Raw genomic sequence first — 14,498 nt, forward strand, 5'->3', positions numbered from 1 at the left:
TTGCTTTTATACTCTCTAACCCACACAAGTGGTGCTAGTGGTAAAGAATCTGCCTGCAATACAAGAGACATGGGTTTGATCCCTGTGTCGGGAAGATTCCTCTGGAGGAGGAAGTGGCAACCCACTCCAGTATTCTTGCCTGGAAAATTCCATGGACAGAGGAGCCTGGTGGGCTATAAATATAGACCATGGGGTTTCAAGAGTTGGACACAACTGATACAGATATACACACACACACACACACACACATCATACTCCAACATAGTTTTGGAAATAAACAGCACACATGTGTTTCATTTTCACCTTCTGACTCAAGGATGGTATAATTACTTGATTGGGAAACACTTTCCTGCTGAGTCTAGATTTTAGTTGTGGATTGCTTCTCAGCGCCGGACACTAGGCAGCCACTATTGGTCAGTGGGAGTCGGCTGGAGAGTCCTTCACTTCCAACTGCATTCCCTGTGACACCGGCAGGGGTCCTTAGAGCAAGGCTGAGTACCATACTGAGTACCATCAGAGCCTCTGGAGCTGCGGGATCACTTGGAGCTGCATCAGGGCGGGCACCTCCTCAACAGCCTCTGCCTCTCAAATCCACCTTCCACATCGCTTCCACAGTGGTCTCACGTAAACGCCTCATGATATCCTGCCTGTGCTGTAGCCTGGTGCTTGACCAACCCTGATCATATTCCTCTTTGTTAACACCTGACAGGCCTCCCTTCTGAAGCAACTCAACCTAGCTGGCCCGCCCAGTCTCAGAGGGGACAGGGCATAGGGTGGACAAGGACAGTGTGGCCAGAGCCTGGCCATGGGCGTGGGACTCGCTGTGAAGCAAGACATGGTGCCCCGACACCTGCCCAGGCTCAATATTTATTCTGTGCTCTGACCAATAAGTATGGCTACTACTTCGCTGGAGGGAAAGAAGGGCTGACAGAGAGGGGCAAACCCTGGTGTCAGGACGGTGGAAGTTTCACCCCATGCATTTAGGTATCATACATTTTTTTAAAGGCAGTTTTATTTTATTATTCAGTTCAGTTCAGTTCAGTTGCTCAGTCGTGTCCGACTCTTTGTGACCCCATGAACCACAGCACGCCAGGCCTCCCTGTCCATCACCAACTCCTGGAGTTTTCCCAAACTCATGTCCATTGAGTCAGTGATGTCATCTAACCATCTCATCCTCTGTCGTCCCGTTTTCCTCCTGCCTTCAATCTTTCCCAACATCAAGGTCTTTTCAAATGAGTCAGCTCTTTGCATCAGATGGCCAAAATATTGGAGTTTCAGCTTCAACATCAGTCCTTCCAATGAACACCCAGGACTGATTTCCTTTAGGATGGACTGGTTGGATCTTCTTGCAGTCCAAGGGACTCTCAAGAGTCTTCTCCAACACCACAGTTCAAAAGCATCACTTCTTTGACGCTCAGCTTTCTTTATAGTCCAACTCTCACATCCATACATGACCACTGGAAAAACCATAGCCTTGACTAGATGGACCTTTGTTGGCCAAGTAATGTCTCTGCTTTTTAATATGCTGTCTAGGTTGGTCATAACTTTCCTTCCAAGGAGCAAGCATCTTTTAATTTCATGACTGCAGTCACCATCTGCAGTGATTTTGGAGCCCCCAAAAAATAAAGTCAGCCACTGACTTTAATAATTTATTATTATAATCATTTGACTGCATGGTGTGGCATGTGGGATCCCAGTTCCCTGACCAGGCATTGAACCCACGCCCCCTGCAGTGGAAGCACAGAGTCCCCACCCCTGGACTGCCAGTGAAGTGTTTATCGTTTTAAAACATATTTATTCACCAAACTGAGACTTCTGAGGTTGGAGACTAACTATCCTCCTGTGTCCACACCTCTAAGCACTGAGAAGTACACACCCCTAAATGCTTGAGTTTTGTTGAGTGAATTTTTGGATATTGAGCAAACCAGGATTATTTTCAATTAGCTGTTTTTGAATTTTGGCTTTGGAGTAACACCTTCTGATTTGCTGGGTTGTTTATGAAAGCACATTTTTCATATATTCTTACTTGTTTTAAAAAGTAAAAGAGTAACACAGTGTTGAATTTATTTCTATAACATTATTGAAATTGTAAAGTTTATTATTTTCATCTTTTGCATGTCACTTCTAATATTATATTATTTCTTTGAGGGTGTTAGATTTTTTTGGTACCAAATTTAATATGATTTCTCATTATAGGAATGTAAAGAGGTCTACGCTTTTTTCTCTCATCAATTACTAGACAGTCTTCAAAAAGCTACACGGTTATCTTTGGACACAATGAAAAGAAGAATATTTGTTGGCAGGCAAGTGGAAAATACACTAAATACGTCTGGTAATATTATCACAGCACAATGCTAAAGCACTTTTAATTTTTATTCATTACTTTTAAAAGTTATAAAATTTAAAACATGCCACTTATGAAAATACTGTATAAAAACAAGTGTGTAATATTATCAAAACAGTGATGAATGAGCAACCATATTCCTAGCAACCAGCCCAAGAACAAAGAGCACTGAACACTACAGTCTCCTCACTGGTCCCCTCTCTGCTCACGCAGAGGTAGCCACTGTTCAGAACTTGATGTTTATCATTGTCTTGTTTTGCTTTTTTTTTTTTTTTTACAGTTTACCCCATTTTTGTATTGTTTAATTTTGTCTGTATTTGAATTGTGTTCAGTATTGTTTTTGAGAAGCATTTATGCTGATATAATTTATTTTCATTTCTATTTGGCCAGAGTGTACACAGTCTGTTTTATCAGTTCTGCTGGTGGTGATCGTTTGGGGTGTTTGCAGTTTGAGCTGTTGTGAACACTCTTGTGCCTATCTCGTGCTGCATCTGCTGAGTGGGATGGCTGGGCCCTGGGGTGTCTGCACTCCTCACTTTACCAGGCAGTGCCTGACATTCTTGCTCCTTGGAAGGAAAGCTGTGACAAACCTAGAGAGCATATTAAAAGGCAGAGACATCACTTTGCTAGCAAAGGTCTGCATAGACAAAGCTATGGTTTTACTGGTAGTCATGTATGGATGTGAGAGTTGGACCATAAAGAAGGCTGAGTGCCAGAGAATTGATGCTTATGAATTGTGGTGCTAGAGAAGATTCTTGAGAGTCCTTTGGACAGCTCGGAGATCAACACCAGTCAATGCTAAAGGAGATCAACCCTGAATATTTACTAGAAGGACTGATGCAGAAGCTGAAGCTCCAATACTTTGACCACCTGATGCAAAGGGCCAACTCACTGGAAAAGACCCTGATGCTGGGAAGGATTGAAGGCAACAGGAGAAGGGACAGAGGAGGATGGGCTGATTAGATAGCATCACCGGCTCAGTGGACATGAATTTGAGCCAACTCTGGGAGATAGTGGAGGACAGAGGAGGCTGGCGTGCTACAGTTCATGGTGTTGCAAAGAATTGGACACGACTTAGCAACTGAACAATAGTGACAACGAGTCTAGCACGAGGGTGCCCATGGCTCCTCGTCCTTGCACACAGTTGATTTCCGTCAATTAAAAAATTCTTGCCAGTGTGTATAGGTGTAGAATGGCATCTCACTGGGGTTTAAATGATCACTTTCCTGGTTACTGATGAGGTTAAACATATTTTTATGTTTATGAGCCATTTGTGCTTTCTTTTAAAAAAAAATTTGTCTTTCCTTCTTTTTCCTTCCCTTCCCTCCCCTTTTCTATTTCCTTCTTTCCCTTCTCCCTCCTTTCCGACCTCCTTCCTTCTGTCTGTTTTACTATGTGATTGGATTTATTCATGGATAGTCTCAATATTAACTTTGTTGATATCATAGCAGATATCTTCTCTCCTTGTGCCTTTTTGTTCTGTTTATGGTATTCTTTGTTGAGTTTAAATTCAAATTTATCAGTCTTTTCCTTAGTGATTTGTGATTTCTATGCCTTTTAAAGGAAATTTTTCTCTACTGCATCATGTCTTCTGAAAATTTTAAAGTTTTATCTTTTACAGTTAGGGGTTTAATCCACATGGTATTTATTTTTGTGTTTAGTGTATAGTAGGAGACCAGTATTGCTTTCCCATATAGATAATTAGTTAAAAAAGAAAATTAATTTTTCTTTTGGGATAGTTATTTAAATTACATTGAATCTATAGGTAAATTTGGAGGGAATTAGCATCCTTACTATATTGAGTCTTCTGTTCAGAATCATGGATTACCTCTCCATTTATTTTTCATTTTAAAAATATTTCTCAATAAAGTTTTTTAATTCTCTGTGTAAAAGTCTTGTACATTTTTGCTAGGTTTATTCCTTGGTTATTCATTGCTAAATTTTAATTGCACTATTCAGATCTCCCAATGTGATTATGAAGTTGTCAGTTTTCCTTCTGTTTTGGTCAGTTCTCGTTTTATATCTTTTAAGACTATGTGGCTAGGTGCATGTGACATCATATAGTTAAGTCTGTTAGAAAACTTTATTTTTTTTTTTTGATGAGCCTCTTTATCCATATTAATCCTGATTTCTCATTCTTTTTGGTCTGTCGTTAATTTTACTTTCCCAGATTTTTTGGTTTATCTTTTTCTATCCCTTCATTTCATTTCTTTTTTTCTGTTAAGTTTTTTGTTTTACCTCTTAAAAGGATTATATACCTGATTATTTTTATTTAATCTGATTATCTCTGCCATTTAATGAGCTCTGAAGAATTGATACTTTTGAACTGTGGTGTTGGAGAAGACTCTTGAGAGTCCCTTGGACTGTAAGGAGATCCAACCAGTCCATCCTAAAGGAAATCAGTCCTGGGTGTTCACTGGAAGGACTGATGTTGAAGCTGAAACTCCAATACTTTGGCCACCTGATGCGAAGAGCTGACTCACTGGAAAAGACCCTGATGTTGGGAGGGACTGGGGGCAGGAGGAGAAGGGGACGACAGAGGATGAGATGGTTGGATGGCATCACTGACACAATGGACATGGGTTTGGGTGAACTCTGGGAGTTGGCGATGGACAGGGAGGCCTGGTGTGCTGCGGTTCATGGGGTCACAAAGAGTCAGACATGAATGAGCGACTGAACTGACTGAATTGACTTACATTTTTGGATTTTCTTATATAGTTACAGTTAATTTATGTCTTTTTTTTTTGTAGTTTCTTACTCTCCTTTTTCCTTGGTTTATTTATTATCCTTGGGATGGATAATTTCCCCCTTTTACTCTCTTTCCTATACTTCGGTCCTTTAAGTAGTTACCTTCAAATTTAGAATACATATATTTATCTCTGATTTTTAAAAAGCACTGTCTATATTTTTTTCAGTTTTATCATCTTTATTTCTAACTACAGAGAGTCTGGCATGAACTTTATAATTGCTGTGTGATGTTTTGCTTTTATCTATTTTTTGAACACTATAAAATATTTACTGGAATATTTTATTAAAATCTCCAGGTTCTTGTGTATTTATTTTATACCCCTGGTTCCTCAGTAAGCATGGGTAGATATAAACTCTCTTAGTCTTCATTTTAAGTCTGAACCAAGTTGGCTGTATAAAAAACTTTTGTTTTTCTTTCAGCACTTTGGACATATTTCTTCATTTTTTTCCTGACGTATATTGTTGCTGATGAGAAGTGTGCAGTGAATCTAGCTGAAAATTGTTTTTTTATCCTTGATGTTCTGCAGCTTCCTTTCCCACAGTGGATTTGTCTTTATTTAGTCATGCTTTATTCTCAGAGTGTACTTTCTGTTTGATGACTTGTAGTGTTCTTTAATCCTGGAAAATCCTCAGCAATTTCCTGTTGAGTTATTGCTTCTGAGACAGTCTCTTCATTCTGTTGATATGGAACTCCTGTAGCTGAATGTTGAGTAGGTTGACCACATAATGTATTGTTCCACCTTGGACACACTTTTGAGTGAAAAGGCACTATCTAGATGAAGATTCAGGGTGGACTTAAACCAGAACTGTTGCGGGCACCGTGGTTATTTGGCTATCTCAAATGCTGGGGCATGTCAGTCTGTCTTTTCTGTCTCCTCGCTGTCATATATTTCATCTTTTTTGTCTTTCTGGGCTACATCATTGTCAAGTATCTTTGTTTCTATCCTAAAGGTGGTCTCATCTACTGTATCTTAAATATTTCAATTGATAATTTTATCCTTATCCTCTAGATACTGTATCATTCTTGCCTTTTTAGTTTAGCAATTTATCACTTTTTGGAAGATGGCTTCATTTATCTCTTTGAACATCCTTAATATATTTATATTTGAGTTTGTCATGCTTCTATACATTAAACTTTATCTGCAGTGAAGTTTTGTTTCAATTATTGATGTCTTTAGTCTTCTTTCTTTATGTTAGACCTAGGCACGCGTATTGGAATTTATTTGTAGACTCTCCTTGAGCAAGAGTTTTTCTTTGGTTGTTTTCATGTGTTTCTCCCTCCTTCCTTTCGTGTGTTTCTCTTGTCTCCACGTGACTCTTGGCACCTTCAGTGCAGGTCTGGGTCACATATGTTCACAGTTACGTATCCCCTGAAGAGATGCTGGGACGTGGCAGATTCCTTGGGGGAGCACATGGGCGGCTCGGCTTAGTGGCAAAATGAGGATGCTGTGGATTCGCTCCTTTCACCCCAGGTGAAAACATCTTTTGGAAAAGCTGCAGCTGCAGGCAGGAGGTTGGCAAACATCTTGTTGTTTTGCCTGTCCTTACAAATGGGGGGACATCGCTTCAGTGTCGGTGTCAGGTAGCAAGCCTAGATGGGTCCCCTCTCACGTGGACTACTTTAGCCCCCATAGTCCTCAGGGGCCAAGTCCCACTATCACTGCTTGTTTCCTGACCAGAGCCCTGGCCAGGCTACTGTGTGTTTCTGAAGCCTGCCTGATGTATGGTGATGCTAACCTCTTTGAGTATTTTCAGGTCCTTCATGGTCTATCCATGATTGTGACATACTTGGCACAGGGAGGCATTTTTGAAGTCTGAACTCAGAATTCCATGTTAATTTGAAACTGTACTTCTGTGATTTTTAAAGAGGCATACATGAGTATATTACTGCAGAATCCTCCCTTGTCTAAAACATCTCTCTTTCCCGCACCTGTGAAGACTGTTTGGTCAGCTTGGATCATAGCCTCTTTCTCTCGCACTCCACAAATACTGTTCCACTGGCTTCTTTTGTTTCCATTTTGTGAGTTCTGCTGCTAATCTGATTTTTCTTTTCTAAGTAACAGTTTTTTGCTGCTTACAAGATTGCCCCCATTTATTCTAGAAATTCACAGATAATGTGTTTTTTCCCCATTAATCCTGAGGCACACAGAGAAACTTTTCAAGGTGAAAACATAAGTGTATTCTTAAGATTTGAGAAGGGCTTGGAGAAGGAAATGGCAACACACTCCAGTGTTCTTGCCTGGAGAATCCCAGGGACGGGGGAGCCTGGTGGGCTGCCGTCTGTGGGATCACACAGAGTCGGACATGACTGAAGTGACTTAGCAGCAGCAGCAGCATACTTAAACTTACTGTATGTAGGGTTTCCACAGTGGATCCTAGGTAGTGGAGTGTCTCTGAGCTGAGTGACCCCTGCGAGTTACTGAATTCTCTGCCTTGGTTTCCTCATCTACAATAAGGAAATAATAATCATGGGATCTGTGTCAAGAGTTAATGTGAGCATGAAACACTTCAGTTTATGGAAAAGTGCTTGGAAAAGCACCTGTGGTACACTACGTGGAGGATAAACTTATCTTTATTACCTTTTCCTTAAGTAGTTTATGTCTCATATTTTGCTTGGGAATGATTGGAGAATTCCTTAAGCTAATCCTCTAGTTTGTCAAATAAGTCACTGAAGGATCTAGTATGCTGTCCATTGCTTCTGTTAGTTCAGCTGCTTGATTATAGTTTATAAAAATCTTTCTTTTTCTCAGATTGTACCCTTTCAAATACAGTCTGTGTGTCTTGAATTTCACAGTGAGACTAAGAATTAGAGGTTTTTTCCTTTGTTTGTTTGCTCGCTTCTAGTTCAAAGAGTTCCTTGCAATAATATGTTTACCTGGGAACCATTGGTCCTCCGTTATGAACAGAAGTGTAGTTTTTTAGTAATGATAACATTTCTTTCTATGGAAAGTTTACACTTACTAAATTTCATCTGGGATGGGACAGAGATCAGACAGAGGGAGATAACGGAACTACTAATAATTTTCAGGCCGATGTGTGTCATTCATTAATTGCACTCATGTGTCTGTATGTCTGTACTTCTGTCTGAGCATAATTGATACTGTTGTAAAAATTACTTTTTGGAAGGCTTTGACTTGAAACCTCCTGTTTAATCTAGTACACACACAGAGTAACATATATGAAAGTATATGCTTTTTGTTGGTGATTTTCAGCAACTATTGTCGGAAAAAGGAGTGCTTGAGGTGAACATTTTTAGGTGTACTTCATGAGAGAATGCAACATTAAAATATTAGAAATGGGTAAAAGACTAATATGTCATTTCGAAGAAGATTAAAAGGTTTCTTAGTCTGTGAACTAGTTCATGAAATTTATGGTTCCATTGTAAATAATAGTCTCTTCAAGTAATTCAGCATTTTGAAAACTGTCCTTATTTTTCAGGGTTGAACGTTGTAGCATAACCATGCTATTTGTGAAATATTAGGTTAAGGTTTCTGAGTTAAATGTCCATCTTATTACAGCCCCTATGGACGAAAGCGGTCAGAAGATGTTATTTCTTTTTTGAGATCTGAAGTACATCTTGCAATTCCTAATGTGGTAAGTATTATGAAATATTCAAGTTAATACAGTGATATTTTGGTAATGTATTTAAGAAGTATAGAGACTTGCCTGGCCATCCAGTAGTTAAGACTTTGTCTTTGAATGCAGGGGATATTGGTTTGGTTCCTGGCTGGGGAGCTGAGATCCCACATGCCTTGTGGCCAAAACAAAACAAACAGAAGCAATATTGTAACAAGTTCAGCAGAGACTTAAAAAGAAGTTATAGCATTAAGACTGAACTTTATTTAATCTCTTGGTCCTATGTGCTTTTTGACTTTACCTCAGCATTTAACACAAATCAAAGTGTATCATTAATATCTATTACAAAAATTACTTCTGCAGAGCTCACTGTATATTGAAGGTGGGTATCAGAGTTAAGTGTCTGGTGGGCCATAATTAGCAAGTACCCTACAAATCATCTTGCTTTTCCTTATGTCAGACATTATCTAAATCAGACCATCTCAGAAGTCCAAATCTCTGTCCTGAGCTCCCAACTGTGAGGCAGTCCACAGCAGAACAGAAAGAAAGGAAGAACCAACCTGTGCCTTGAGTGCACGGGTCCCTGTGTTTTCTCAGGGCACTTCTCTCTACCACCACCCCTCCTGCTGCTTGTTGGCATGTGGAGGACCAAGTCATCAGGATGACGGTGGTGCATTCTGTGACGATCCAAGGGTTAAGGCCAGGCAGCAGTCTGGCCTTCTGGAGGACAGCTTCTATGCTTATTTGGCACATTTGAAAGAACTGAAGTCAAAATCTTGGCAGTATAGCTTCTTCAGTTTTTCTGCCTCATGGACATGCAACACATGCACATGCCTGCATCCAGCCACCCTCCCAGGGAAAGGATGACATGTACTGTGCCTGACCTTTCTTCCTGCAGGAATGGGTAGAATGGGACGGCTTGAAGAAGGCTAAGTCTGCAGCTTGCCTTCCTCTAATATCCCTCTCCTTGAAGCAGACTTCCACTGGGCCAGCGGAGGCTTTCCCCACTCAGAAGGGAGCGGGGATGGTGACAATCAGAGGGGTAGATTTGTCTGTGCTGGGAGCACCTGGGACTCATTTTTTCTTTCCACAGGTAATGGTTCCTAGCTTGGATGACATTCAACAAGCCATTAACCGTATGATCCAGTTAACCCTGGAGGTCAGCAGAGGAGTAGCTCACTGGGGCCAGCAGTCCCGTCCCATCAAGAGAGTCATTAGCAGCACCTCCCGTACGACTATGGACTTGGCCCATCCAAGCACAGGAAAGCAATTGAAGAAGGAAGAAAGTAAGAATATTAAATCTTAGATCAGTAGAGTCTCAGAATTATAACAGTAAATAAGTCTTTCTAATTTTTCCTGGATATTACAACATATCTTTTTAAAGTCAGTTTTATATGTTTGTTGGTTAAATTTTGCATTAAAAAAACTAGGGTTCTCCATCTTCCACCTTAAACATAGCGTGCAGACGTTTCAGATTTTGGTCATGGGTGAACAAGGATATTTATCACTGTTCTACTATCGTAGTCTCAGATTCAAAGTGAAAAATGAAAACAAACCTTAGAACTAATTCTATATTCAGGCTTGTATTTGGTCTGATAAACTTAGTTTGCTAGAACATGGTGCTTAGAAAATCTGGTCATATGTGCTTTGTACATAAAGTTTATTTAAACTATTCCCTTAAATAATTAAGGTTGTGATATGACACTGACCCCAAATTCCATGGATATTTTTGGATACTTTCTCTTGTATAGAAAGCCAAACTTTTTTTCTTTTTCTTTCTTGCTATTATGCCACGTTAATTTTTTTTTTATTTTTGAGAAAAGTTGTACGTACCTGAGGTGTACAGTATGATGTTTTGATATATGTGTACTTTTTTGAAATGGTTGCCACAGAGTAAGTAACGTATTCATCACCTCTCATAGTTAATCATTTGTGTGTGTGTGTGTGTGTGTGTGTGTGGTGAGAACACCTGAGGTCTACTTTCTTAGCAGACTTCGAGTGCACATTATTATTATACTATACATTACCAATATGTGTACATTTCCAGAATTTATTCATTATATTAATGAAAGTTTGTACCCCTTGATCAACATCTCCCCTTTTCTTCCACCCCTACCCCAAGTCAGTATCATTTATGGGTACTTAAGCCAGCTGTTGCTAGGCAGGAATACCAGATTAAACCACTTTGAAAGAGAAGGTGGAAATCTCAAATTTCTCATGAAATCTCATGATTTTTTAATGGTTAACAACTGCTTTAACAAAAGTAGGGAACTTTCTGGGCCAAATAAAAGTATCTGTATGGTCTGTACCTGATGAAGAATACTTGAGAATACTGACTTTTAGCAAGAGATGTTTATGGTGGTGTTTAATGGTGGTGGTGTGGTTTCTAAATACTAGATGCTGAGCTGAAGACAAACATATGTTGTATCATTTAATCCTCTCAAATATTTCTGTGAAGTTTAAATAATTAGCTTAAGGCATTTGGGTAATAAATGTAGTTGTTGCATTTGATTGCTAAGTTGTGTCTGAATCTGCAGCCCCATGGACTGCAGCCCTCCAGACTCCTCTGTCCATGAGATTTTCCAGGCAAGGATACTGGAGTGGGTTGCCATTTCCTTCTCTAGGGGATCTTTCTGACCCAGGGATCAAACACCCGTTCCCTGCACTGGCAGGCAGATTCTTTACTGCTGAGGCACAAGGGAAGCCCCAATAAATGTCATACCTCTCCTTTAACCGCAAGGCTGTTCTGTGGGATAGCAATTTCAACTCATTTGATCTTTCCTTGGAGGACGTTTTGTTTTGGGGCAGGTTATTAATCAGTGTCTTTCAACTGGTTTTCAGTTCTCTCCTCTGAATAGCAGTTTCCTCACTTTAATGAAGGCATCTCAGATAGATCAATGGTAAAGAATCCACCTGCCAATGCAGGAGATGCAGGAGAAGTGGGTTTGATCCCTGGGTCAGGAAGATCCCCTGGAGAAGGAAATGGAAGCCCACCATAGTATTCTTGCCTGGGGAGTCCCATGGACAGAAGAACCTGGCAGGCCACTGTAGTCAATGGGGTCGCAAAAGAGTCGGACATGATAGAACAACTGAGCGCGCGTGCGCACATTTAGAAACCTAGACCTCAAAATATAACACAACGATTTAATAAGAATAAGTGAAACTAGTGAGAGATTAGCTGTTAATTATTTGGATGGAGATGGGTCTTTAAGAATTTAAAGTTTGGAAAGTCTATAGATAATTACAATTGGTAGTATTTAAAGTTGAATGCATGAGTTATCTATAGAATAAAAGCATCTGTTCTCAGAATCCTTCGAAGAAATGATTCCTGCACGGAAGCTAAAGAATTTTTACCCGGGAGTGGCAGAGCACAAGGATATTTCCAAGCTGGTCCTCCTCCTTTCTTCCTCCGTGAACTCTCTCAGAAAGGCAGTTCATGAAGCCCTGCAGGACTTTCAGAAGTACAAGACACTCTGGACAGAGGACCGAGATGTGAAAGTGAAGGTGTGTTTCCACTACTGGCAATGCAGTTCGGGTTGTAATTGTTTTACTCTTGTGGGACGACCAGGAAAATGTCAGCGATGATGATGAGAACTCAAGAACAGAGATCAAGAACCTGTAAATGCCATGCACCTAGCACATCTTGTCTTGTGTAATTCTGACATTGACACTGGGGCAATCGATAATAATGAGGCTCAAGCAGATTTTGTTAAATTCATCTGAGTACCAATTATGTATGAGACATACCCAGAAGCCAGGTATTCAGGGGTGTGTCAAAGTTACAGAGGCCTAGCTGTATATTTGGTTAGAAACTCGAGGAAACTTTAGGACTATAAACAACCAACCAGACATGTGAAATCCCCTCACATAGCCTCCTCTTCCAGTACTAACAGTTCACCCCTTTCTCTACTGAGCCCCTGGCCTGATAGCACATACATGAGGAAAAATATATAAGCAGATACAATTTTCTAACTTACCTATTAGAAGTGTAAGATTTACATTGTCAAAAAGCCAAAGAAAGTGTTGATTCTTTCCTTGCTACAGGAGTTTTTGGCTAACAATCCCTCTCTGACTGAAATCAGATCTGAAATTCTACACTACGCGACTTTTGAACAGGAGATTGATGAGTTGAAGCCTATTATAGTTGTAGGAGCACTTGAATTGCATACAGGTATTTTAAAAATATTATGTAAAGTATCTGTATTTTCACATGAAATGTGACTTCACTTAGGAGACAGTTATTAATCTACCTTGGTATAATATTATAACTATTAAGCATTTTGGACCACCAATATTGTTCATATATATGTTAAATATAGATATACATTTTATATATATAATATTATACCAAAGTGGCTTAATGCACTGAATACTAAACTGGTACCCGAACAACTAAAACTATAGGTGGAACTTCGTGTTACTGGAGGGAGTGGGTTGTATACAAGGGCTAAGAATCAGAACAAGTGGAGGTCTCCTGAGAAGTTAGTCCAGTGGCGTTAGAGTATCAGAGGGTGTTGAGACAATGTCTGAAATCAAAAGCCCAAGCTGATTCTACGGCTAACTATAGTGAGGGAGAGCTCTGCTGGACAGACCCAGTGTTCCCAGCATTATAGACTGCTGGTCTCATGTAGGGGTTACCTGGAGGAATTCAGGGAAATGAGTGAGGGCTGCTAATGGGATGGCCAGAAACAGAGCAAGGTTCACATTGGATGGTGCCAGAATGAATTTCCAAAATTCTTCTCTATAGACTTGAGTGTCTTTCTTATGATCAGCTTAACATACTTCACTGGGATAGGCATTAAGTCTTCAAAATCTGGTAACCTTCCAGAACATTTAATTCAGACTAGCTACATTTCACCCACTCCAGTGTTCTTGCCTGGAGAATCCCAGGGGCGGGGGAGCCTGGTGGGCTGCCATCTATGGGGTCGCACAGAGTCGGACACGACTGAAGCGACTTAGCAGCAGCAGCAGCAGCAGCTACATTTCAAATGCTCAGTGTGGCTGGTGACAACAAAATGGACAATTATAAATGCTCAGATTATACATGCAGTGAATTGTTTCAGAATGTCACCTAATATTTTATTTTGACCTTTCTCTGTCTTCATCAGAGCCAATGAAATTGGCCTTATCAATTGAGGCTAAGGCATGGAAGATGCTACTCTGTCGATATTTGAATGAAGAATACAAAAAGAAAATGTCAGACATGATAGCATTTATCAATGAATACTTGAAAAAGTTATCTAGACCTATTCGTGACTTAGATGATGTCAGATTTGCAATGGAAGCCTTGTCTTGTATCCGTGATAATGAAATTCAAATGGACATGACTTTGGGACCAATTGAAGTAAGAAATGTTTGCATTTTTCTCTCTTGAAATGCTATTTTTTTAAAAATAGAGAAACACTAAAAAATTGAATTCTTTATCTATTTTATGGCACAATCTTTCTGTTTTTCCTCTCTGATGTTGATGTTCTTAGAGGGATTTTGATAATTATCAACAGTGAACAGTATACCAAGGAAAATGTATTAATAATGCTGTATTGGTCTAGACAGTGTTCAATTTTTTTATGCTGGTACCTGTATTTTACAGAAAAGAGTGGTTATACTCTCTGACTTCAGTCCTGACATATTAGGCAAGTTCCCCAAATATATTTGACTTTCTTAGAAATGAGCTATGTGTCTCCCCTATGACCAGCAGCATACCATGGTTGAGAATGGTCCATTTAGGCTCAAAAGTAGCTGTTGGGATTTAGATCAACAGGAGATGTTTTTAGGAAAGAGTACTGTTTTAGTTTCCTGTTTAGCCTCTGTAACAAATTATCATAACCTC

General features: G+C 39.8%; 1 protein-coding gene across 2 annotated transcripts in view; it reads left to right on the top strand.

Moving 5' to 3' along the window:
• The window catches only part of DNAH8 (dynein axonemal heavy chain 8), a 311,786-nt gene that overhangs the window by 83,417 nt on the left and 213,871 nt on the right, over positions 1-14,498 (top strand). For both annotated transcript variants that reach the window (XM_043907360.1, XM_043907362.1), the window contains 6 exons: positions 2,197-2,303; positions 8,611-8,686; positions 9,762-9,954; positions 11,976-12,172; positions 12,713-12,839; positions 13,777-14,012. In XM_043907360.1, coding sequence (XP_043763295.1) covers positions 2,197-2,303; positions 8,611-8,686; positions 9,762-9,954; positions 11,976-12,172; positions 12,713-12,839; positions 13,777-14,012 — 936 coding nt within the window. The remainder of the gene's footprint in view (positions 1-2,196; positions 2,304-8,610; positions 8,687-9,761; positions 9,955-11,975; positions 12,173-12,712; positions 12,840-13,776; positions 14,013-14,498) is intronic.

This window comes from Cervus elaphus, chromosome 7 (assembly GCF_910594005.1).
Source record: "Cervus elaphus chromosome 7, mCerEla1.1, whole genome shotgun sequence".
Lineage (NCBI taxonomy): Eukaryota > Metazoa > Chordata > Mammalia > Artiodactyla > Cervidae > Cervus > Cervus elaphus.